Source organism: Coregonus lavaretus, assembly GCF_964263955.1.
Source record: "Coregonus lavaretus genome assembly, chromosome: 8".
Classification (NCBI taxonomy): domain Eukaryota; kingdom Metazoa; phylum Chordata; class Actinopteri; order Salmoniformes; family Salmonidae; genus Coregonus; species Coregonus lavaretus.
The window spans coordinates 9,666,517-9,694,454 of record NC_139995.1 but is presented as its reverse complement, the minus strand read 5'-3'; the positions used below and the strand labels follow the sequence as shown (position 1 = coordinate 9,694,454).

Here is a 27,938-nt window from a genome sequence, read left to right as displayed (position 1 = left end):
CACAGTAATAAACAGCTCTACAGGCTTCACTGTCATGGTGCACCATCAGTACACAACACTATGATCATCATGTCTTAGCAGGATCCGATGGTGACAGGTGTCCCAGTAGGGCCAGACAGCCAGGGAAGACCAGTCTACGGAGCTCAGGGTACATTTTGCAGTATACAGTGTATTCACATTATCAGTGAATGATACAAAGTTCCATCTTGAGTTGATGGGTAGACCTACAATAGCTACAGGAAAGCAGCTTAATTTTAAAGCTACAGTCTGGGATCTGGATATAATGATTATTTCAATTATTGAGCCATTGATTCTATTCTTGGATAACATAATGTATACATGTACACCAAGGTAATTCTTTGTCATGCCTCATCTTAGGAGGAGCAGATGGTGACGGGCCTCAGCAGGGTCAGGCAGCCAGGGAAGACCAGTCTGTGACGGAGCTAAGGTGAATTTTTGCAGATACAACACTTTATTCTCTCTGTCCAGCAAACACTGGACAAGCCAGATACTTCAAAGATTCAAACTATTTTAAGGCAGTCTGACAAACCTCCAAACTGTAACAAGGTTTGATAGAGGCTTTTCCCAATGACACAAAGCATGTAAAACAAAGATGTGAGGAAGTCCTGGTGGAAGCTATTGATGATGATGATTAATGGATACAGATACAGTGGGGAGAACAAGTATTTGATACACTGCCAATTTTGCAGGTTTTCCTACTTACAAAGCATGTAGAGGTCTGTAATTTTTTTATCATAGGTACACTTCAACTGTGAGAGACGGAATCTAAAACAAAAATCCAGAAAATCACATTGTATGATTTTTAAGTAATTAATTAGCATTTTATTGCATAACATAAGTATTTGATCACCTACCAACCAGTACGAATTCCGGCTCTCACAGACCTGTTAGTTTTTCTTTAAGAAGCCCTCCTGTTCTCCACTCATTACCTGTATTAACTGCACCTGTTTGAGCTCGTTACCTGTATAAAAGACACCTGTCCACACACTCAATCAAACAGACTCCAACCTCTCCACAATGTCCAAGACCAGAGAGCTGTGTAAGGACATAAGGGATAAAATTGTAGACCTGCACAAGGCTGGGATGGGCTACAGGACAATAGGCAAGCAGCTTGGTGAGAAGGCAACAACTGTTGGCGCAATTATTAGAAAATGGAAGAAGTTCAAGATGACGGTCAATCACCCTCGGTCTGGGGCTCCATGCAAGATCTCACCTCGTGGGGGCATCAATGATCATGAGGAAGGTGAGGGATCAGCCCAGAACTACACGGCAGGACCTGGTCAATGACCTGAAGAGAGCTGGGACCACAGTCTCAAAGAAAACCATTAGTAACACACTACGCCGTCATGGATTAAAATCCTGCAGCGCACGCAAGGTCCCCCTGCTCAAGCCAGCGCATGTCCAGGCCCGTCTGAAGTTTGCCAATGACCACCTGGATGATCCAGAGGAGGAATGGGAGAAGGTCATGTGGTCTGATGAGACAAAAATAGAGCTTTTTGGTCTAAACTCCACTCGCCGTGTTTGGAGGGAGAAGAAGGATGAGTACAACCCCAAGAACACCATCCCAACCGTGAAGCATGGAGGTGGAAACATAATTCTTTGGGGATGCTTTTCTGCAAAGGGGACAGGACGACTGCACCGTATTGAGGGGAGGATGGATGGGGCCATGTATCGCGAGATCTTGGCCAACAACCTCCTTCCCTCAGTAAGAGCATTGAAGATGGGTCGTGGCTGGGTCTTCCAGCATGACAACGACCCGAAACACACAGCCAGGGCAACTAAGGAGTGGCTCCGTAAGAAGCATCTCAAGGTCCTGGAGTGGCCTAGCCAGTCTCCAGACCTGAACCCAATAGAAAATCTTTGGAGGGAGCTGAAAGTCCGTATTGCCCAGCGACAACCCCGAAACCTGAAGGATCTGGAGAAGGTCTGTATGGAGGAGTGGGCCAAAATCCCTGCTGCAGTGTGTGCAAACCTGGTCAAGACCTACAGGAAACGTATGATCTCTGTAATTGCAAACAAAGGTTTCTGTACCAAATATTAAGTTCTGCTTTTCTGATGTATCAAATACTTATGTCATGCAATAAAATGCAAAAAATTAAAAATAATGTTTTGGGGAGAGTTGAGGTATTGACTAGACTGGTGGCTTGGGCGGGCTGGTCGGTCTGGCTGAAATTTTATATAGAGGATGTCTTAATAAAGACAATCAAAAGTCTTTGTACTATATATTTTTAAAAGTTGTTAGATTGGTTAGGCTATTGGTTAAAGGTGCAACATAATATTGATTATTGAATTACCTTTGATCTAGTTCAGTCTTATCAATCACTTACCGGTAAACATATTTAACAATGATCTCTTACCTGGCTTGATGACTGAGGGCCTTTTTGCTTACTTTTTGTTGTTCTAAATAGAGACGGCTAGAAGGGCCATATTGGATTGTGTAGAAATGCAGGAAATTAGCTATAGATGGCCCCACAAATCTGGGGGAGGAACCCCAGACCCCCCGCCAGATTATGTCCCCCCCACTTCTAAAACCAAAGTTGTGCTCCTGCTTTGCAGTGTAAACTATGTAAAAATGTTGGACATGAAGAAAGTGTTTGCAGACGGAAGGAGCCAAGATGGGTGACGTGTGGAGAAAATCACTTTGATGGAGACTGTATAGCAGAAGAGAATTGCAAAGGAATTAAGTGTTGTAACTGTGGTGGAGAACTTGAGGCGACATCCTTGGAATGCCCAAATAGGGTGAAAAAGAGGGAGGTAGCCAAAATCAGGGCAGTTCAGTCTGTCTCCTATGCGAAGGCGGTAAAAAGGGTAGAAAGAGTAGAAGGTCCAATGTTGTTGGCTAGGCCTTCACTGCAGGCTGCAGAGTTGGCCTCCCAACAGCAGGATCCAGATATGCTGCATGTAAAGAAGTTGGACTTTGTGGTTTTTATGGCAATGGTGATCAATGGTACATCTAATGTGGAGGGAAACCCCACCGTATGGAGTTGACTTTTTCACACCCGCACAGTTGGTGGTGGTAATGCACCATAAATATTGGATGCCAACCGCTGTTAAACCCCAGCGAAGAAGAAAAAATCTAAAACTACATTAACAACAATGGCTGCTCTTGAGGAGGATAGCGTTGATGCTGCTATAGCATCAGTTATATCAGAACGGGATGGCATTTCTTCATTGAAAGAACAGCAAATAAGTACATTGATGGATTTTCTCGGGGGGAAAGATTTTTTCACTCTTCTCCCAACTGGGTTCGGCAAGAGCTTGATTTAACATCTGGCTCCGCTGGTAGTCAAAAAAATGGGACGGATCTACACTGAGTGTACAAAACATTAGGAATACCTGCTCTTTTCATGACATAGACTGACCAGGTGAATAAAGGTGAAAGCTATGATCCCTTATTGATGTCACTTGTTAAATCCACTTCAATCAGTGTAGATGAAGGGGAAGAGACAGGTTAAAGAAGGATTTTAAGCCTTGAGACAATTGAGACATGGATTGTGTATTTGTGCCATTCAGAGAGTGAATGGGCAAGACAAAAGATTTAAGTGCATTTTGAACGGGGTATGGTAGTAGTTGCCAGGCGCACCGGTTTGTGTTTTTCATGCTCAACAGTTTCCTGTGTGTATAAAGAATGGTTCACCACCCAAATTACATCCATCCAAATTGACACAACTGTGGGAAGCATTGGAGTCAACATGGGCCAGCATCACTGTGGAACGCTTTCAACACCTTGTAGAGTCCATGGAAGTTGCCAGATTGTTTTCGGTGGCCCAGAGTCTTGGATGCTGAAAGACAAGTGGCAAAATATGCTGGCATCAACAGCATATCGAGAAAACCTAATGGGGATTGTCGTTGATGAGATTCACCTCACATTCAAATGGTAAATATAGCTACATAATTTCATATCAAACAAGTGTGCGCTTGTTGCAGCTAGCTAGCTAGTAGTGCATACATGTAAGTAAACAACCTGAAAGACGATAAGCTAGCTAGCTATATGCCTTTCTCTCACATAACATTATAACATTAGCAAGTAATGGACAGATGACTAATGTTTGCAAGTCCATAACTAGCTAGCTATGTAGCTATGTTAATATTAAACTTTCTGATCAAGACTCTCATTGTTGGATCTTATTTTCTTTCAACCAGGGGAAAGGGTGCAAAAGGGGAGCCAGCCTTTAGAGAGCTTTGCAAAGCAGGGAGAACTCAGAGGGTGAATAAACCTTGTCATCAAATACACCGAGTGCCAGTTCATGTCCTGGGCCGATAGTCATAAAGCGTCTTAGAGTAGGAGTGCTGATCAAGGATCAGGTCCCACCTGTTTGTAACTTCCTAAATATGGGCCTTGTTAATTTTCACTTCCTTTTCAAACCTATCCTGTAGCACTCAAATTCAAGAGGAAGCCTAACCAGCTGATTTCCCATAATGAATCATGACAATATCTTTAGGTCATGCTGAGTGGAGGGCCTGTAAGTTTGTGAGGGACATGTGATAACACAGTCATGCGCACTTTTGATATGAATTGTGTTAGCTAGCTAAGATGATGGATAAAATAAATGTGTGTTTCGCATATACACCACCGTTTAAAAAATATTACATCAGGAAACACAGCAGTGTGTCTATAATATTTTCAAGAACATCAGACATGACTCAGCTTTTCCTTTTAGAACTTTCCCTAACTTTAGGCTATAATGGTTATGATTACTGATGCATTGGTTCCAGTGGAGGCTGGTGGGAGGAGCTATAGGAGGACGGGCTCATTGTAATGGCTGGAATGGAATTAATAGAACGGGGTCAAACAAGTGGTTTCCATATGTTTGATGTGTTTGATACCATTCCAGTTATTCAATTCCAGCCATTACAATGAGCCCGTCCTCCTATACCTCCTCCCACCAGCCTCCACTGATTGGTACATTTTTTTGTCTTGCAGGTACACCTGTGTTGTCGCTGACAGCATCTGCAGACATTGAGTCGAGGGGCCGGATGACCAAGCTGCTGCATATGGAGAAGGCAACTAAAGTGACTGTGAGCCCCAACAGCACAAACTCGGACTGAGTGGAGTTCCTGCAGTTAACCTGAACTGCCTAGATTGGATAGTGAAGGAGGTTAGAGACAAGGGGGTATCAATCTCTCCCATCCTTATTTACTGCCGATCACTAAAGGTAGTAGGGTAGGTGTTCTGCTATCTTAAATCAGAACCTTGTGAACATGCCTGGGTTGACAGAGACCAGGACCATTTGGCTGAAACCCTACTGATTGGAATGTACTATAGAAGCACACTCCCACAGTACAAAAGACAGAGTTTTGTCTTCCTTCAATGGAGTTGTTGTAAAAACAGCAGCTCTTGGGATGGACACAGTACATCTCTACACTAGCAAGGCAGCCTGTGCTGGATTTAGCACTGAACTAATTGAGGCAGTAGTAAAACACAGTGCACACATATTTGGCTTGGCCTACGTTGTCAACAACCTTACAGTATTCAGATTACAACATGCAAGAGACATTTTGCACATCACCTGTGAAGTTTTTGGTGACGTTGAGAACGTAGGGCCTATTTCTAATTAGGATAGCTTCACTGAGCTAGATGATGATTACATGGGTTACTTTGATGAGTAATATGAGGACTTTGAGATGGAAACACACCACAGCAGCTCCGACTCAGATAGATAAATAAAAGGGACATTTACAAATGTGGCACCACTGGTCAGCAGGAAGCCACTAGAAGCTGCTGGAGCGCAACTGTCACTTTAAGTGGGGTGTGGTTAGTTAGTTGAATGACTGCTTAGAAATGAGACCGTGTTACTATCTGTATGTTGTTACTTGTCCAAATGCAACTGATTAAAACTGTCCTAACTGTTGCTTAAACTGTCAGTGGTGTTGTTTCATTTCAACTGTCAACATTATGGACTTCTTTTTTTTAAATGATGCATTAATCAAGAACCATAAATCAAAGTTGATTTTTACTTTGTTACAGTAGACAGAACAATGATAAAGATAGAAACAGAGGAAAAATATGTACTGATAAATACAAATAAATACAAAACATAAAATAAATAGTCTACAAATACAGATAAATAAAACATATTTCCAGTGTCAACTTACTGTGCTCCTGCTCATTAAAGGGATATTTCAGGATTTTGGCCATGAGGCCCTTTATCTACTTCCCCAGAGTCAGATGAACTCGTGGATACCATTTTTATGTCTGTGTCCAGTATGAAGGAAGTAAGAGGTAGTTTCGGCGAGCCAATGCTAACTAGCATTAGCGCAATGGCTGGAAGTCAATGGGTATCTGCTAGCATGCTAGCACTAATAACTAACTACCAATCACTATCTTTCCCTCTACGCTGTCTACCTCTTAGAGAGGGTTTGATGGTCAGACAAACTGCCCACATCCCCAGCTAGCCTGGCACCCAAGTTGTTTGAATTCAAACTGGTACCTTTCTCCGCTCCTTCAATTTGGACCTTAACCACCCGCACAACTCACTTTACTTGACATTAGCTAGAATGTTTCTGTTAAAACCAGGGAATGTCGTGAACTCTTTGCCTGGTTGGCTTTTGAACACCTCTGCCTCCCTGACGACCTCCACAAGGGCTAGAATGTCCTCGGTCTGGCGAGCAGCATGATGGATGCCACTAGACTTTGACACCTCCAAGTCAGCATCTGCTGTGTTCATCAATTCCTTGAGGACACCAATAGACTTGCTAATCCTGTCTGCTCAGTCATGTTCGGACCCAGACCCTGAAAGATAAAGCCAAGGGTTCATCAGTAGTAGGCCTAACTGTCTCATAACATGTGATAGGCCTAATGATTAACATTGTGATTAACTACACATACTGACATGTATCTTGTATACTGTGACATACCGTGTTGGGAATTCCACATTTGTTGCTGTCCCTCTCTCACCATCTAACACCTCACACTACTGCCTATCCCACAACCCCATGTAGTAATCTAATCTGGCCACAACGCCCCTCCTGCTTATTCAGGTGTAGGGTAAATTTGCCCCTAGACGCTGATCTTGGGTAAATTTAACTTTTCTCCCATTAATGGTTAAGGTTAGCATTAGGGGAGGGGAAGCAGATTTTATAGCTGTACCTAGGGGAAACTTCCCCATGGAGTACCTGTGCAGGACAGTGGCTCCTTGGTTCTACTCCAAGTGGATATTTGTGATGGTTTGCATGGACACAAAACCACATCATTTACATATCTCCTCTGGCAATAAAGTTCCCTTTTATAAGAGCTGCTCTCCTCTACACTAATCTCCTGTACACACATTTCAAATGACAAAACCATCATAAATAATGAAATACACAACATTGGATTTGGACTGACAAGGTGTAATACAGTTGTATGCTACTTAAGTTGTATTGTTCTAGAATCATTGAGTAGATTCTAGCTGTAATATTTTTAAATGACTGTTGAAAAGCAGTAATAGTCCCTAATTGAGCAGATGCACTTTGCAATTTACCTCCTTCAGACTATGCTGTGTGGGCATCTCGGTAGATGGCCTTGACAACTTCGTCCGAGCTGGGTTTTGGGGATTGGGACACAACTTTTTTAGAGCCCTTGGGGGGTCTTTGAAGGTGTCGGCTCTCGGTCCCGTTTGTCAGCTGTTGAAGTTGTTGCTTCGACATTGGGACTTGTTTCCTTCTCTGCTTCTTGCCATCTTTTAAAAATGGCAAAATCCTCTACTACTCTACCAACCAAGTGAAAGCACTTCTAATCAATTCTAATCGATCGTCCTGGAACTTGAGGCAATGTTAATCCTAATTATATCAGTCGTTTGCTGCCTATGTTGGATCAAATACTTTCTTGGTGTTCGCTAAGGTTCCTTTTATGCGCACATTTTCGTGACAAAGATGGCAAGAATCGTGTACAGACATGCTAAGTAGTTACACGGACCTGCTTCCTTGACAACTGCTGCTAGTAGTAATGTTGTTTACATACATAGAACAGACGCATGTATATTTGTATATTTATTTGTTTGTTTGGATCCCCATTAGCTTTCTTCCTGGGGTCCACAAAAAGTAACAAAACACTGATACACCGATAGAGGACAGAGACACAAATGTAAATACAATTATATACAAATAATACAAATAATACAACAACAAAAAATTATAATAATACAAAAAATACAAATAAAAGAAAATGTGTGTTAGAGTGTGTCTGTGTGTGTCACGATCGTCGACTGATGAGACGGAGCAAGGCGCAGCGTGATAAGCGTACATTCTTTATTAGTACACACACGAACCAAAACAACAAACGAAACGATACGTGAAGTCCTAGGTTATACACAAAACCTTACGGAACAAGATCCCACAAAATACTAGTGCCAAACAGGCTGCCTAAGTATGGTCCCCAATCAGAGACAACGAGCTACAGCTGTCTCTGATTGGGAACCACCCTGGCCAACATAGATATAAACGATCTAGAACAAAAGCATAGAAAATGTAACAGAAACTCCACACTCTGGCTCAACATTTAAGAGTCCCCCGAGCAAGAGCGTGACAGTGTGTGCGTGTGTTTGTGTTTGTGTGTGTCCCCTCACAGTCCCAACCGTTCCATGAGATGTTGTATAATAAAAAAAAAATGTTAAGGTAATTTCGCTGTTTGCTTGAGCAATTGGAGATTGAAGGGAGTTCCATGTGATCATGGCTCTGTATAATACTGTGCGTTGCCGTGAATTCATTTCGGACTTGGGGACTGTGAAGAGACCCCTGGTGGCATGTCTAGTGGGGTATGTATGGGTGTCTGAGCTAAATGTTATTTGATTATGCAGACAATCTGGAATTTTCATTACAGTAATACTTCTCATAAATACTAGAAGAGAAGCAGTTAGTCTCTAATCAACCCTCAACCAGAAATGACTGGCATGCATGTTGTTGATTTTAGTTCTGTATGTGCAGTTAAGGGCAAGGTGTGCTGCTCTGTTTTGAGCCAGCTGCAGCTTTGCTAGTCTTTCTTTGCTGCACTTGGCCATATTACTGGACAGTAATGAAGATGGGACAAGACCAGATACTTTTTTTTTGTGTCAAAACACAGAACATCTTTTTATAACAGACATACCCCTGCCCATCTTCACAACAACTTTGTCAATATGACTTGATCATGATAATTGGCCATCCAATGCTATACCTAGGAGTTTAGCTTCCTCAACTTGCTCAATGGTCACACCCTTTATACTCCAGCTGAGGTTTAGGTCTTAGAGAATGTACTGAAACGGCGCTCTGGTACTAAGTCATATGGTTCATTGGTCTGATTGGTTGATATCAATGACAAGACTGTATTCGTGCAGCGAACCATATATGGAAGCTCAGGAGATCAGGCCGATTTGCGAGGCTATTAATATCTAGCTGTGGTAGCATTGTGTTTTCATATTTCCTGTTTCTCAGGCCAGGAAAAGCAAAAATTTAAAGATGTTCTAAAAAACATGCCTCTGAAACAATGGTCTACAAACATTATGACACAGGATATCTAAAACTTTACTTAATTTTCAGCAACAATTAACATGTATTGTCAAGTGGCTATAATGTTTGCTCGGCAGGTGTATGAATGTTTGTAATATATATGTTTTTATGTATTTGTGCTTTCAGATCTCTACCAAAGGGTAAATTGAACACCCACCAAAGGGTAAATTGCAAGGGGGCGTAGCATTTTCATGAACTTTTTCATTGAGCAAGAAAACTTCCTCAAAAACCTGCAGATCCAAGAAACCAAAAGTGCTGGTACATTCCCTGGAGGAGGAATTCACAATAAAGCATACTCAGTCATAGAGTAAACTTCCATTGGACAGCTGACATGATGTCTGGAGGAGAGGTGGTCTACACAGTCCTGGAGGTGCTGATCGCCATTGCCTGCTGCCTGGGGAATGTGCTGGTTATCTGGGCAGTGTGGTCAAGCAGTGCTCTGCGGCAGCCCACCTTCTGCTTTATCGTTTCTCTGGCTGTGGCTGACTTCCTCGTGGGTTCTGTGGCCATGCCGCTGGCTGTGCTGGTGGATGGACGGGTGCACTCCTCGTTCAATGTCTGTCTCTTCATTAGCTGTGTGGTCATCATGTTGACAGTGGCCTCCGTCTTGTCTCTGCTAGCCATTGCTGTGGACCGATACCTACGCGTCTTCATCCCTCTCAGGTGAGCTGTTATGATGACATTTCAGGATGTTTACAGTTGGAAATATTATTCTCCTAGCTGTGTCCCATGTGAACCACATTTTAAGACAGAAAGTCATGCATGGATGGAATCAGATTCCTTGTTTTCTTTTGCAAAGCAATTCATTAAAACATCATAACTTTTCTGCTTCAACAGATACAAAAAGACGGTAACAGAGAGAAGATCTTGGGTGGTGGTAACAACATGTTGGTTTGTGGCTTTTATATTGAGCTTCCCTCCCATGTTTGGATGGAACAACCGTGAAACGTTGTCTCACTCAGAGAACTCAACCACCATCCTCTGCCATTTCCTGGCTGTGATCCCCATGTCATACATTGTTTACTTCAATTTCTTCCTCTGCACCCTCACCCCGTTAATTGTCATGGCTGTCCTGTACATCTGCATCTTCTGTACCATCTGGAGGAACTTGAGGGAGAAAGTGGGGCACGGGGCCCAGTCCCACACCTACTTCAGGAAGGAGAGGAGCCTGGCCCGATCCCTGGCTCTGGTCCTGGTGCTGTTCGCCTTCTGCTGGCTCCCCCTGCACATTATGAACTGTACTGCCTACTTTGGCAGCCCGTCAGACATACCCCACACAGCCTTCTATGTGGGCATCCTCCTTTCCCATGCAAATTCAGCTGTCAACCCAGTCGTCTATGCCTTCAAGATCCACAAGATCCAGGGAGCGTACCTGAGGATCTGGAGGAGGTTCTTTGTGTGTCGCGATGACAACCTGGGCTCTCAGAGCAATCATACCACTGAGAACAATATCAGCAGCAACCCTAACGTTGTGAGCAAGGGATAGTTAATGATGTGTTGAATGATAATCCCACATATTTATTCTCTGATACTTTGAAAAAGATAATCCCAGGGATGCAGATCAGATGAAGTGGTCTACATCATTAATATCATAATGAGCATTATCTTATCATCAAAACCATACTCACATTATATTTACATTCTTTACTAAAACTTTAGCTGACAAACTGGTTATTTTTATGTTTTTACTTCAGTTTTCATTGATTTTATCAATCACTATACAACTGACCACATGTTGGATTTGTCTTTTCTCCATGCTTTGAATGGCACAAGCTATGTCTGTCTGTGATAGATGGTGGCGTTACTACACTCCAGACTGCCCACACAATCCATGCTAAATTTTAGTCGCTTTTAAATCAGCCCTACAGACCTCCTGAAAGGTAGAAATACAAGAAAAGGATGAATAAATATGCGTGAGTTTGTCTGATTTGGAAACAGATAAAACCAAACAAACGGGCTGCTCCATACGTGTCGATAGGTAGCCTATATTGTTTGTCAGTGTGAGACAGAGGGGGACGTCGCTAGAGTGACATTTGTGGAAGTATTGCCACAGAAATTCAGCAATTTGTTGATTTTCTTAAACATTATATAACGTCATAATACATGTAAACAGTATATGACAAGTAATCCTTCATGTACTATCATGCACCCTCTGTTTGTAACAGACCGGCAGAAAATTAATGGCAGCGGACCGCGGTACGCTAGCAAAGTTCCCTTTTATGCCTTTCCCTAACCCTAACCCTTACCTTAACATCACAATATTATACTTAACCTTAAAGCTTAAACCTTAATGGTGAAACTGCCATGTCCGTTTGCGATATTATAACAACAAAAAGGTTACTTCGAACATATATTTTTCCCTCTGACATAATTGCACGCGCGATAGAACGTCAGAGTATGTTTTCATCAACAAAACAAAAACAATAAGACATTTGCTGGGGCAAACTGTGGCACTGTTTCCCCTCACGCAGATTTCGGCTTTAACCGTAGCCCTTTCCTGCAGTCAAATGATCTTGTGGCCTCATGGGTGGAATGTTATTCATATTTTTCATAATTTCATGATTAATAAAAAAACACTTATTTTGCTGTTGCCAAAAATCCAATGTTTCTATGTCAAACAGTTTTGTTGTATTTCAGTCTTCTATGATGTATATAAAGTGTAATATTGGGATGCAAACTCAAAATTGAATGCATTTCAACTCTATATCTGACATGGTGTCTTCTTTTGTTAAGCTCATGACCATGTGTGTGAGGTGTATACTTATGTTACAAAGTAGATTTGTTTAAGACAAACACTCTGTGTGAACCAGCTTTACTGCAGTAAAAAGTTAAAGGGGTAGTTCACCCAAATGACAAAATTATATATTGGTTTTCTTTACCCGGTAAGCATTCTATGTACAAGGAATGACAGCAGTGCATTTTATTTAAAAGTACAAAGTGTTTGTTAGGTGTTAAGCCTGTGTCAAAATATGCTTAAAATTATTAAAAGACAAAAAAGCTATTGTGATTGTGTTGAATTGGGTGTGGAAAATAAAGATAGACATGGTTTTAAAAAGGTAGTGGTAATATTTCATTTAGTACAGAAATCTGTAGGCAGCTTAACTTACCCTGTCCTGCGGCTCAATTTACCCTATACCTGGGGTAAGTTCTGCCAAGAGACCACTTTTTTTGGACAAGCTATGTTTTCAAAACTGTAATGTTTATATGAAATCTGATTATTACCAGGGATACACAACATCCTGAAATATACAGTATGTAGACAGGGCCTGACCTCCAGGGGATCCCCATTGATTTTGTTAGTCATTCTCACCCAGATATCATATTAACATGGCATAAGTAATTACAAAATAAAGAACATACAGTGGGGGAAAAAGTATTTAGTCAGCCACCAATTGTGCAAGTTCTCCCACTTAAAAAGATGAGAGAGGCCTGTAATTTTCATCATAGGTACACGTCAACTATGACAGACAAAATGAGAAAAGAAATTCCAGAAAATCACATTGTAGGATTTTTAATGAATTTATTTGCAAATTATGGTATTTGGTCAATAACAAAAGTTTCTCAATACTTTGTTATATACCCTTTGTTGGCAATGACACAGGTCAAACGTTTTCTGTAAGTCTTCACAAGGTTTTCACACACTGTTGCTGGTATTTTGGCCCATTCCTCCATGCAGATCTCCTCTAGAGCAGTGATGTTTTGGGGCTGTCGCTGGGCAACACGGACTTTCAACTCCCTCCAAAGATTTTCTATGGGGTTGAGATCTGGAGACTGGCTAGGCCACTCCAGGACCTTGAAATGCTTCTTACGAAGCCACTCCTTCGTTGCCCGGGCGGTGTGTTTGGGATCATTGTCATGCTGAAAGACCCAGCCACGTTTCATCTTCAATGCCCTTGCTGATGGAAGGAGGTTTTCACTCAAAATCTCACGATACATGGCCCCATTCATTCTTTCCTTTACACAGATCAGTCGTCCTGGTCCCTTTGCAGAAAAACAGCCCCAAAGCATGATGTTTTCACCCCCATGCTTCACAGTAGGTATGGTGTTCTTTGGATGCAACTCAGCATTCTTTGTCCTCCAAACACAACGAGTTGAGTTTTTACCAAAAAGTTATATTTTGGTTTCATCTGACCATATGACATTCTCCCAATCCTCTTCTGGATCATCCAAATGCACTCTAGCAAACTTCAGACGGGCCTGGACATGTACTGGCTTAAGCTGAGTCCCTGGCGGCGTAGTGTGATACTGATGGTAGGCTTTGTTACTTTGGTCCCAGCTCTCTGCAGGTCATTCACTAGGTCCCCCCGTGTGGTTCTGGGATCTTTGCTCACCGTTCTTGTGATCATTTTGACCCCACGGGGTGAGATCTTGCGTGGAGCCCCAGATCGAGGGAGATTATCAGTGGTCTTGTATGTCTTCCATTTCCTAATAATTGCTCCTACAGTTGATTTTTTCAAACGAAGCTGCTTACCTATTGCAGATTCAGTCTTCCCAGCCTGGTGCAGGTCTACAATTTTGTTTCTGGTGTCCTTTGACAGCTCTTTGGTCTTGGCCATAATGGAGTTTGGAGTGTGACTGTTTGAGGTTGTGGACAGGTGTCTTTTATACTGATAACAAGTTCAAACAGGTGCCATTAATACAGGTAACGAGTGGAGGACAGAGGAGCCTCTTAAAGAAGAAGTTACAGGTCTGTGAGAGCCAGAAATCTTGCTTGTTTGTAGGTGACCAAATACTTATTTTCCACCATTATTATTTTTTTTTTTTCTCAATTTGTCTGTCATAGTTGACGTGTACCTATGATGAAAATTTCAGGCCTCTCTCATCTTTTTAAGTGGGAGAACTTGCACAATTGGTGGCTGACTAAATACTTTTTTTTCCCCACTGTATGTAGAATTGCATAAAATGTGTTTTAAAACTGCAAAGATGTCTCTCCTCCCCATGGCAGAATGGGTAGATATTTTGTTGTTGAGTAGAATGAGTAGAATTGCATAATGTTTTGAATAACATGTATATGTTTTCCATGGCACCAAAACAGGCTGAAATTTCAGCAGTTTTTTTCAAACAGCTCTTACACTAAAAGGGCATTATCATCATGTTCACCATTTCACTGTATTATTCCAACCTCATAGTGTGGAAATATATATAAAACACAGGAAAATCCCGTTTTTGGCTGCACTGGGCCTTTAAAACTGCAACATCTTCTCTACGCCCCATGGCAAAATGTGTAGAATTGCAGGAAATGCAACTCACATTTTTCTCTCCACCGTCAAGAGGGGGCCCCCTGGCTGGTGTCTACAAGTGTTGGGATGAATGAGGCCTGGGACAGGAACTGTGTTGTCCCTGTCGGTCCCTAACCCCTCCATGGTCCCTCTTGTACTCCTTCACAGCCTCCACCCTAATCTTCTCCTTTGGGAGCAGTGCCTCGTAACACCGGGAGTAACCCACCAGGGGTAGGAACTTAAAGTCTCCATGACGACCACCCAGCAGGAAATGCACCCTGAGGAGAGGAGACCAGGAAGTTAGAGATAGGGGCGATTACTGGCCAAAATTATGTTGTGTCATATTCATATACCCAAAAGGCTAGAACCGGGCCTTAATATAGATATCTGTTAGAAAGAATACTATATTTCCCTTGACGGAGTGATGCTCAATGTAAAAAAGGCTCAACTTACCCCACTCTCCCTACTCTATTCTTCATAGCCCTCTCTAGATTTACCTGGCATAGCCGATACAGGCACAAAATCCTTCTAATGTCAGCTTGAGAGGTTATTAAACATATAATGAAGAGCTTTTGCCAATGTATTTCAGCACAGGTTTCCTTTACCATGTTGGCGTTATGGTAGCATTTTGCATGCTGAGAATGAAACTGAAAGTGAACAGGAGGAGGAGTAGGACAATGATGCAGGAAAGAAGAGTGTTTAAAAGGATAGTTCACCCAAATTACAAAATGACATTGGTTTCCTTACCCTGATAGCGGTGGACAAGGTAAGACAGCAATCTGAGCTTTTGGTATTGTTTACCTGGCCACTGTCTCCAAATGCTATGTGTTTGGAGGATATATTGGCACAGGTGTTGTTAGCAAACCTTGCCAATATATCCCCCGAACACTGGCTTCGAGGGCATTATCACTTTTAAGCAACGGGTTACCAACATATTCAAATAATGATTGACATATTTTCATTAAAAACGTTATTTTTATGAATTTATTCATACTATTTCATCCTTCCACGAGATATAGTCCCGACACAAATCTAGGGTTGCTACCCAAGCTGGCTGGTCGTTCGTTCTATCGGTTCGGTTGCTAGAGACGCGACCCAGTCGTTCAGTCTTTTTGTTCTGTATCTATGGACGTGACCCAGTCGTTCGTTCTAAATGTTCCATTGCCATACTGGCTGGCAATGATCTTATCCCTTGCTTGCTAGCTAGTCAACTACGGCTAACTTACAGTCACGTCAAAAAGTGCAGCCAGAATAACAGCAAAGTAGCTGCATTTGCATTTGTTGAAGCTGTTTTCTACTAGCATTTATTTGGATATATCCATAACAATGAGCTAATGAGGCGCGATTTCGCCTGGCATAGAAAATGTGCTTACTCGTTAGGACACTAAGAGGAGCTAGCCAACAACACACCTAACGCAATCACTTCAAACTGAAGCTGGAAAGACTGCAAACTAGCTGCACTTCGTTTCGTTTGACCTTTGTATATATCCATAAAAATTATGCATGCTGATTCATTATTTCGACTGGCTGAGAAACGCTGCCTGCCTGCCTGTCTCGTCCCGACACAATCATTACTATGGGACATCTGGAGATCGAATTTTAATATGGAAACAATGTTGCAAATGTCAGTGAGACAGACAGTAAGATTTATACAAATCTCAGCTGTTGAAAAATAAATGTTAGTCTAAATGAAATGTGAGATAGGGTCTAGATGCTTTTTATAGTGGAGATCAAGTTTATAAATTGCTTGGCTGGGCTGATGAGACAGTGGATTGTGCAGTCAGATGGAACAGAGTAAATAGGTGTTTTAACATCATAGATTTAGCAGGTGGTAACTTGTGGAATAGACACCGGCTGGAATGCAGTTTTAACCAATAAGCATTCAGGATTAGACCCACTTGTTGTATACCTGTTATAGGTCAGGGAGAGATGTCAAAGTATTTTATTTTTGCATTGTTCAATGGTTTTGGCATATCGCAGCAAATAGCATTTCTTGTGAATGAAGGAGAGAATGAAAAGCTTGTAAGTTTCATTTCAATGTTGCATTTCCTGTGTCTAAATGCCAGTTCCTCAAATGTACTGTATCACAGGGGTTTCCCAGAATTGGAAATAAGATGTACTACCTTACAGTTATCCAATAAATAAATACTTCTCTAATTACCTTTTTTATGATTACAGTTATTTTTAACACAACCATTTACACTTCAACTTTTCACATAAGGTTGTGTTTAACGTTAAGAGTCTGTAGACCTCTACAAATAGCTCTCTGACATTCTTCGATATCATCATATTTGTTCTGAGATTAAGAAATCCAATCTAAAGTAAAGTTTTTATTTCAAAATGGTTTGTAAAATACATACTATTACATTTGATGTATTATACAAATGTTGTAATGACAATATTGTGTCTTGATTAATATCTATTGGCGTGCAGCACATCCCTATCTCCAACATTATTCCCCTAGTCTTGTGTAAGCACACTAGATGGCAGTGGGATATGTTTTTTATTATTGCGATGTGGCATATTGCAATAGATGAACAAATGCATTGTGTTCCTGCCATAGTGATAAAATGGCTGGGTACTCTGTATCAGACCTCAACTGACCTTCCTGGCAGTTGTTTATATTTTCTTTAAAGAGAAGTAGCTACAGACTGTAACTGTTCAAGTCATTGTGATACTAGTACCATCGCTGTGCTAAATTTAGATGTAATTGTCCCCCATGATGTAATCTGGCTTTTTAACTTTCCAATTTATAGACATTTGGGGAGTAAGGGGGTTGAAATCTTGTGACACAAGTGACACAGGGTTGACAAAGGGGCACTTTAGCAAGCCTTTATTCACATAACATATCTGATTATTGAATTCTCCATGTGGTCTATATTAAAGGGCACTACATTTAGTGTAACAGGCTTTAAAAAATAAATATTGGTGCACAATTTCTACTTAAAATATCAAAGGGACGCAAAAAGGCACTCTTTTTGTGGAACGACCCTAATACCCTCTCAGCAACTTTTGAATTGACTGGCAGTAAATGTATAAACCTATATCATGTATGGTTACTGACTACAAAATAAGACTTATATCCCTATAACATGTATAGTTACTAACAAAACTATCTTCAGAATTGAAAGTAGGAGTAATCAGATGTCTTTAATGCCCTAAAAAGTCTGATTAAAAGACTAGATGCTAGTTTAATAGCTTTATTTAACCTGTATTAATTCATAAAACCTTGAATAATGTTACCATAAAACAAGCCTAAAAGCACTTATTTAGGGCTTGATTTGGTTCCGGAGAACCAACCCTTATAGTTTAAGTTTTGTAACACTGATGCATTCTCTATTGAGTGCATTTCATATTCTTTCATTCATGAGTAGCTCTGAATCGTGAACCTCCGAGGTCTCTGGAGTCCTGCTGCTCCTTGGCCACCAAGTGGCGCTGGCGAGGCTATAAACACATTAGTGCTCCAGCAGTTGCTTTATCATAGTGAGATTGCATCCAATGCACTGAGGAATTCAGAGAGTAGCTTTCTGTGGAGTTCCTTATTGCTGCCGACAGTCATTGTGCCTCTCAAGGAAGGCAATAGACTGTATAGTTATCACCTGAATAGGATTAAATCCCTCCCACAAACTATACAACCTACTACCTCACCTCGCCAGGACACATTCACCTGAAAGACTGACGGATGAAGGGGGAATGTAATTAAAACACACTCAAACAGATACAGCGAGAGGCGACAACACAAACACACTCGCCCTAAAGTACACTTTCACTCAAACACAACAGGCCCCAATAACCCAAATAAAGCATTGGGTGGTCTAACAAAGGAAATGTTGCCCATCCTCATTTTGTCCTTGAACAGTCTATGAATGGGTATAAATGGAGGTGATATGCTAATGGTGTAACTTCCCCAAAGAGCAGAGACAGGCTGCAGGCAGGTGTCCAGGCTGGGAAGATGGGTGGGACAGCCAGGGGAGAACGGTCAATCTTCAGGGGTATTGACGATCAGTCTGTCTCCTTAGGAAAGACAGTAGATTGTATAGTTATCTCAGAGGGAGGACATATACCCCACAACTATTCAATCTACTACCTCAGCCTCAAGGACAGGTGCTTAGTCTGGCGTCGACCCAGAGATGAGGTTAGGAGTTCTACTGGGGAACTGTGAGCGAAAGCTAAAAATAAAGAGAGAAAGAGAGTATTTGTATGGTTAGTGGTTGATCATTACTGTACATAAACACATGCACACACCCTTGCACATTTGCATTCGTACAAAAGCTTATACACATAGACGCACACACACTCAAACACACTACAGGACAGTACATTAAGCCAACTTGAATGAATCAGGCATTAACAGAAACCCTGCACATATCCAGATCATTCAAATGACATCCCTCACAATGGACTGAAGAGGAGGTGGTCTGGTAACAATTTTAGAGGGAATTACCTCCAAGGAGCAATTTCCTCTCTGGTTCTGGCTCTGCTGTTTAATCCTGGGCCTGGTTAAAATTCGCCACTACAGATTGAAGCTGTGAAAGCTCAACTGCTTTGCTTTGTATGAACTGTGCTACTGAACTACATCAGTTCACAACATCCCGAGGAATCATCAGTTCGTATTATGGCAACGACAGGCGTGTCCGTGTCACTATGACAGTTATACGGACAGCAGGCATGTAATGTGATCGCAACGGAATCGCAAAAGGTAGCTTTTGCCAAAAGATTAACAAAATAAAGACAAAACAATGCAGGCGTTACAGAAAGTGTGCTAATTTGTGCACGCCTAAAGCGTAACTCACTGGCATCCAGAAAGGTTGGCATGTAATAAAGAAGAGCCGCGCCAGGAGTTAGTGCCCATTTTTTCTAGAAACTTGGGTCTTTCCAGCCCTACAACCCCACGGAAGCTTGCTGTTTAATTGCTTGCTTATTTAAACATGGCTTCCCCCGGTTGCCTCCCCCTAGCCTGCACAGAGCTGTGTGGATAGCCTGCAAGAAATGCAAAGGAAGGAAGGGGAAAGGATGAAAACAAAATGGCAGCGCTTCGGCCATTTTAGGGAGTTGCTTGGCACTCTTAAGTGACAACATCTGTGGGGCAGAAACCTGTGAAACTCTCTCACTGCTTCTTTTAATCCATCGGATTGGATCTCAGATGGAGTTTTCTGTTTGTTTTGTCTGGATAAAAGGCGGCACTGTTATGCCCATCTGAGTGGATAAGATCAATGACGTTTACCACTTTCCAGCTTCCATAATTTCAAAGAGATGAAGGTGAATGAAAACCGATAATATTCCATAGTTTTTATGCTGACATGGTATTTGGTAGTGAACTATAAAGATGTTTTTATATTATTTTTTAACCTAGTCTCAGTCCCCCTTAATACAATGCTTTTTTTATCAGTGTGAAAGCCATTTACAGTTCTTTGAAAAAGAGCTCAGTGTTAGCTGTGCCAACTAGAGTTTGAAGTACCAGCTGGGCAGTGCAGCCCATGCCCCCCAGGGCAATGCTTTGGCTGGGTGGGTTGGGCCGGCTCAGGCAGTGTTATGGTAGACGATGGTCAAACCATGCAGAGGCCCCACCGCTTTGCATAAATTAGCATGTAAACCATAGCCTCTGAAAGGCACCAGGGCAGTTCATTAACATTCTGAATTCCTCTTTGGCCTAATTAAGGCAGACAGTGATTGAAATGTTTTGGCAGGCCACAAGGCTGTTTGTAGGAGTGTCAGGGCCTGCTGAGTGGGGCCGAATGAGAAGGCAGTGGGGCAGGGAGGGAGTGGAGGCCTTAATTGAGATGTTGAATTAATTAGACTCCGAATGGTATCAGCCTCCCTTGACTGGCCACTGTGCACAGATGTGACAGACTGAGGGGGACACTGATTTCTATTGACAAAAAATAAGTTCAAGGCATCGATTGAAGGCTTAGAGCTGAATCGTAACTTGATTTATGAATGTCTTATAAAGTTTACATTAGTTTGAGTTACTTTGATCTTGAAGTTAAGATTCAGCTTTTTGAGAAAGAGAGATGAATTCAGGAACACTTTCTATGAAGTGCATTCTATAATGCACTATGATAGAGTAATAATGCAGTATAAGCATAGTTATAGACACACATAAAGACTCATATAAACTCATAATTCCATATACCAATATTAATTATGCATTATTAGTGTAATCATTGCCGGTCACTTTTTCCTCAAGGACCATATAGCATTCTAATGACCATCAGTGTGATGCATTTCAAACATTTTTGTCAATGAGCATATTACTGCATCATAATCTTTGTTATGGTGTGTTATAGTATACTTATAAGCCACTATAAAGTCATCTTTGTTTGCTTTAGGTAAAGTGATGAAATGCCTACGGCAGACAGATATAATACACCATAAGTTGTTGCTATTCAATTATAAATTGCACAGCAAATTGGCCAGTGTTGATTTTTCAGTGTAACATTTCTAGTGTTGATTCAGGACTGAAATTAACTCTGAAATTAACACTCAGTGGTGTAAAATAACCCTAGTGTTGGTGTTAATAACCAGAGTTGCTGCACCAACTGCTGTTCACGAGGTGAGACAGCTAAAGCAGCTTCTGGACTGAGAGAGAGAAAAAGGTGCCGTACGAGATGAGACTATAAAAATCCTGAACGATGACAGTCTTCCTCCAAGGGGAACTGTCCAAGAAGGAGGACTTCATCCGAGAGTTCACTCGTGTGAAAAAATAAGAATCACTTGAAGCCATTTAGGTTAGGAAAATGATGAAAAGTAGAAATGAAAATAAGACAAAGTACATACTTGAAAGCACATTTGAAAACATGCATTTTGGATATTTGTACAGGATATTGTGCTTGCCTATTTCTCTGGCTTGACCCCATTAAAGTATTTATTTTGAATGTGCAGATGTGAAGCAGTTCAAAGTGGATATTTCAGATCACACAGCTGATGATTCAGATGTTCATGACACCTCTGCCCTTTCTGAATCTTCGATGGATTCAACTCCCAAGAGAGGCTCAGTGAAACAGAATAGATCTGCTCCGAAACACTCACATACACACACAGATTGGAAGGAACCCACACTCAAAGATTTAAGTGACAAATAAGTGAGATTTGAATGAATAGCACAACATCATTGATAACAAAAACACATTAATTCAAACTTGTGTTAGTGGACTGTCTGTTATTCCTGAATGTTTATTTAACCACATTTAATGTGCCTCTTCCCTCAGTGAAAAACACAAGAAGCATCATTGCCAGGTACAAGTTGGCTCTTCAAGGCTTCAAGCAGGGAAACTCTATGAGGCCCGCCTTTGAGACTGTTGGACTGGACCGGACCACGATTGGCCGTACAGCTCCAGTTGCCTAGCTGCATCTGGCAGCGCCAGACATTCATAGCCCATAACCATGTGTGTGAGGTGTATACTTTTGTTTCAAAGTAGATTTGTTTAAGACTACCAAGAAACACTGACCCTGATTTAGCCCACTGCAGTAGAAGCTTTTAAGGGTTTAGGCCCCTAGAAAGAGAGGGTGGAGAAGCTGTCCTCTTTTGTGGAGAGATGCCACTCTGCCCTGACCACGGATGATGAAGATAAGATATCACAAATGAAAATAGGTAGAGAGCTGTTGTCGTTGTGCTGGTCCTAAGTAAGAAGTTACTCTGCTAGATGTTGCTGCTCTTCTTTGTTGTGAAATTGTGGTCCTCTGTTGCTCAGTTGGTAGAGCATGGTGCTAACAATGCTAAGGTTGTGGGTTTGATTCCCGCTGGGACCAGCAATTCTGAAGCTCTATGTTGCTGTACATTATACGTGATTAAGATTACACCTATAATGCATTAGGAGTATTGGTATACGGAGCTATGAGTCTACATGAGTCTTTATGTGTGTCTGTAACTATGCTTATACTGCATTATTACTCTATCATAGTGCATTATGAGTACCTATAATGCTGTAAAATGCATATGGAGCTTCATAGAAAGTGATACCGTTTAGGTAATATCCAGACTGTATACAATTATTTAGATGTCTTAATAAAGTCAAATAAGAAATGCATTTTGATATGCATTTGCAGTTGGATTTTGTTGGAGTAACTCCAAATGTCTTCATTAATGATTATCTGGTTGCTTATGAATAATAAACAAAACAGCCCGTTAACCTGAAATAAGATGGTTGTCAATTTCAAAACATTTAATGGTAAAATAGCTTAACACATTAGTAACGCTTGATCAAAAATAAGGTTGCAATAATCACTTGTATGGTTTAGTACCAAGAAGCTATACTACCTTTCAACACCATTGTTTCTATATGAAACTCATCATCCTGCTTGACGTGCTTGTAGGCAGTGACTAGTCACTCAACAGTGCTTCATGACAATGATGGGCCTCATAGGTCTGTGAGAGATTTTTTGTCATGCCTGAAGATTCGATGCATGACAACAAGGGATGGAAGTAACTGAGAATCCAGAATATGTTCAATGATTGAGTGTATTTGGATTAGTGTATTAACTGTATCACTGTATGAGTCCTAAATATATAAACACAGATCTGCAGGCTTGGTAGATATATAGTAAAACACATATTTGTACACATAATATATAGCCTACCAAAACAGACACATTCAAACTTGGAAAAGACAGACAATACTCACAAAAACTAAATGTTCAAGTCGGCTAAAACCTGTATCCTTATTATCACGTGTTCAAATCCCAGACTGCTCACTCACTGACTATATTGCACAAAAGAAAATGGCGAGAGGAGCTATGTTCCTATTCCACTTTCCCTGAGAAAGACATCATCAGAATGCATCCCCTTATAGAAAGAAGCTCTTCTCGTCTTTGTGAGACGAGTAAAACAGCCGTCACGAAAACAAACTTGGTTAGAATGTTCCATACTGTGTAATAGCTGGATAACGAATCGCTCGCAATTCATATTTTGCCACGAGCGCAATATGAAAAATATATATCATGAGTTGGTGCTGGTCCATAGCGAAACACTGGGCACGACCTAGAGGGTAAAGACTGGGGAAGAATCTTGTACGCTCCTCTCTTCAATATCCGGTGCCAAGAAATGGGCATTGTCTGTGTGCCAAGCTGAATCTCAATGAACCAAAAAGCGGGTGATGTAGTGGAGGGAGCATGGCAATGCTTGCCACTGAGGGGGAGGGGAATATTGGCACCGAAGCAATGGGAGTCTACCATGGGAGTTTGTGGGAGTCTATATGTGACAATACAGTAGCTACTATGGCATTGCTTACAATTGGACCGGACTTACACCATCGCAACAACAGCTAGATACAGTACTCAAGTTTTCAATTCGGAGAAATGTCCAGATAGAGGTCTAATGCATTAGTCAGAGTGTTTGATCCTGTCTGTGTGTGTGTGTGTGCTACTCCATTTGTTGAAGATGATCATCTCACTATATGTGACACATCCTGTATATTTTCCCTCTTGTTGCGTTTGCCAGGATACAATTAGAAATGTTTTGATCGCATGTCACTTCAGTATGGTAATTATTGAAAAGGAAGTGTCTATTATCAGGTCGAGCTCGCCCATTTGCAAGCAACTGCCCATTTTAATATTTAATATTAATATTTAGAACAATACGCTATTTAGTGTCTGTGTCAATAAATATCCAATCATTTATGAACAATGCTTTCAAGCCAGAAATCATTGGTGAAAAAACATTTGCTTTTCACATATATTCAAAATAGATTTAGCAGAGATCAGTTGATCAAATCACCAGTAGACAAATAGTATATCCCAGTGTTGATCTGACAAAACTGCTTTCATAAAATCAATCTGCATTTTTAAGTTAGTGTACTGTTGGGAGTCAATCAGCATTTGCTTCCAATCTTAACTATAATATATAAATAATATAATATATATGGCATTAACTATGTATGTACAATGAAAAAAGATTACCATAGTGTTCTGTACTGTACCCTGGACCAGGTGTGCTCCTTCTTCCCCTAGCCAAGTAGTCCAAGTTCACTGTCTTCCTCATGTTCATGTTCCAACCCTCCAGTCTACCCTTTCTGCTAATACCAGACTCAGGCTCCACATGTTTTTTTTTCTCAAAGTTCAATTTCCTATTGAGCCTACTATAGGAGTGTTGTAAAGTCCTCCACTATAGATATAGGCATACTATATGTTTAATATATGGGCTAAAGCAAGTTAACTTTTCTGTATTACAGTAGCCTACTTCTGTTCCCTATATTGACTGAGAGAGAAACGATTCATAATGTAAATCGGCTCGACCGGAGGAGAACGCCCTGGTTGCAAAAATAGCGGGCCCCAAACAGGAAGTATGTCTAGCGTTGACCTTGTTTGACTCCATCATGTGGTCTCTGGAGGCCTCAATGTAGCATAGCCATCCCTCTGTTTGTGATAACATGCAGCACCTAACTGCACTCAAACATGAGACAGGCCTAGATGACTGTTTAATATTTAATAGCTGCATGTTTCACTTTGTTCAATATTCATCCCCACAGTTACAAAGAAAACAAATAATTGTATTTTATACAGGCCCTTATCACTTATGCATATTGATACCAAATTTGACAATTACGGTCTTCTACTGAATTCAAGTTTACAAGCTGTTAGTACAACATCAAGTTTGTTCTTTTTCAGAATCATGTTACATTGTCTGCTATTTCCAAAGAACAATTAAATATGTTCACCGAAATCTAAAACTTTCCCCTCTATTTTGTAGAAGTTGGATACATCAAAGAGTTAAACGAAACATTCAATATTGTTATTTTTTTCCTTCTCAGTGGCCTTCAAGTGTTATCAAATTGGATTGTTTGAGTATGCTTATAGTTCCTGATAAAGGCAAACAGACTTTGTTCCTGGTAACCAGCACGTCCGTGTAACCGGGGGGAGGAGACACACAAATAGCAGGGGATATGAATGGCCTGGCTTCCAAAAAAACATATCATCAAGTAACATGACAAGTTCATCTGAGGAAAACAGAACGAACGGGGGGAGGAGGAAATCAGCTCATTTTCTGTCTCTTCCGCGCCTTCCCTACCCCCACCCTTTTAATTTTTTTCTCTATTACTGTAGCTTAGGCTTTCTGTATGCCATGCTCTCTTTCACACGCACACAAACACACTCGCACACTAAGCAGATAATAGACTGTAGGTAATATACAAAAACTAGAGAAACATTTTGTAGGTACAGTAGGCCTTGGCTACTTGAGCCATTGAATGCTGTGCATTGTAGTAGGCCTACGTGTACTGGCAAAATGTCAAGACTTTTGACGCTCCTTTACTGAAAGTAGAGTTACTGTAAATAATTACGAGCCACTTCAACATAAATCCACACTTGGTTTTTAATTTTAATTTAATTCTGCAGGATTAAAAAACGACATGCCAACAATAACAACTTAAACCTAAATTGTAAGTGCAGAAATGCTGAAAAAGCATTCAAACATGCTCCATCTGATATTGAGACCCTACAATCGTACAATACAAGATCCTTCATGCATAGAACAATGCTTGCATCAGAATGATCTGGTTCATACTGGTTTCTGCACAGGTCTGTAGAAAACAGCAGTAATTTGACTGTTAGTTACCAAATTAGTACACAGCAATTGTTCCAACATTTCTTATTAGCTCATTTAACGTTATCATGTAGTTTGACATCTCTGTTTCACCTTTTAACACATCCGTAGTGAGAGCCGTTGTGAAACAAAGCATCCGGGGCTTTCTAACTAGTTACCTTTTTAGATTATGTGACTGTATTATGACTTGAACTGTCATAATAATTAATGCAAAAACCACTGAGGCGAGATCAGGGTCTCCATGTTGAAAAGAAATCAAATCACCCAAAACATCAGCATATAACTGTTTTGTGTGCGGAGATACTGTAAATATGTTACGGACACATTGTAAGAGACTTTGAATGCTGGAATATAATCTAAGAACAAAATTGTACATATTCATATTGTGGCTGCTAATACTAGAGTCAAATGAATTTTACAAAAAGAAAAAAAAAATGTTGAGTTCACTATGTTCACTAGAGCTGCTCTTTTTTTGCTTTTTTTTCTGGAAGTCCTCATCTTTTGGTCATACCTATTGTATATTCCAGTGTTTCCTACACTACGGACAATGTAGGAGACTGGTTGCCGATATTTCACTATGTTTTAAACCTTACGGAATTGAATCCTGCGAGAAAGATAAAACGTAGTGTAAATATGCAGAAGTAATTTTGTTTCAAAATATTTCCCTTTTAAACCTACGAGAGGTGCCGTTTTGTTTCTTTTTAGGGCTTTGGGGATAGGATTTATGGCATAGTAGTGTGATTAAGCTCTCTTTGCCTCATAATGATGCATTAAATGTTTTTGTTCACACCAAAAAAGCAACTTCAAAGGCCAGACCCAGCCATGAGACCACTAAGAGGCCTATTTCTTTTTCCTTTGGTGTCTGTTATATCTAAAACTTCCTACACAAACAAAGCTGTCCATCGCATTCGATATAAAATAATGCATCTTGTCCTGGGAACTGTCTCATGCTCTATTGTACCCTGAAGTGAATAGCTATCACTATATCAACCTTTACTGGCTTTACAAAATGTACAATATGCTCATGGTTGAACTAATTCTCTGTACTACTTCATACGAAAATCAGCTTCATTTCTACCATACAGTAATGGCGAAGATTTCGACATTGAGGCGGGTGCGAGGCAGACACGTGTACAGGAGGAAGATGATGGTGAAAAATAGGAAAAGTGCAAAGGATAAAATATAAAAGATAAGAGTAAAGGAGAGATTGATCAAAAATGAGAAGTCACAGGGCCCTGGCATAGAAGCAGTATCAAAAATGGAAATACCTGGAAGTAGATTTTGTAAAGGACAGTGCAGGGATCTCCGCAGAGATGACCCGAAGGGAACAGGCCATGGTGGTGGTGAAAAAAGGGCGGGGAAGAAAGGAGAGGAGAGCGCATTTCCACGTCCCTCTCTTTCGTCTGCAAGACGAGGGAAAGGCTGAGCAGCGTGCTGGTGAGCAACCCCACTCTAACAAGGGCTGGGGCTTGAGAGCAGTCTCGGCCGTGCCCTCCTCTCTCCCTGCCCACTTTGGCCCAGCTGCCAAGAGGCAGAAACAGGGAGAGGAAGAGAGGAAGAAAGAAGGAGAGAAAGAGAGAGAGAGAGAAAGCATGAGGTCACAACAGCCTGCTCGAACAGATTACTTTCGAAAAAGACACATCTTATTTTGGGTTCGAACCGCAAGTAGTTCGATAGCGGAAATTGAGCTCTTAAAC

At 41.0% G+C, this 27,938-nt stretch overlaps 1 protein-coding gene and 1 long non-coding RNA gene across 2 annotated transcripts; one reads left to right on the top strand and one right to left on the bottom strand.

Moving 5' to 3' along the window:
- Positions 1-9,817: 9,817 nt before the first annotated feature.
- LOC311133515 (adenosine receptor A1-like) lies at positions 9,818-10,972 on the top strand (the record flags this gene model as incomplete). The annotated part of the gene is made up of 2 exons (XM_084167019.1): positions 9,818-10,149; positions 10,324-10,972. 2 exons carry the CDS (start codon positions 9,818-9,820, stop codon positions 10,970-10,972), a joined length of 981 nt encoding a protein of 326 aa, XP_084023145.1.
- Positions 10,973-17,022: 6,050 nt separating this feature from the next.
- LOC311133657 lies at positions 17,023-27,684 on the bottom strand. Its single transcript, XR_014613616.1, has 3 exons — positions 27,510-27,684; positions 18,793-18,874; positions 17,023-18,719 (listed from the first exon to the last, which is right to left on the bottom strand). It is a non-coding gene; the product is annotated as an uncharacterized lncRNA (long non-coding RNA).
- Between the last annotated feature and the right edge of the window lie 254 nt (positions 27,685-27,938).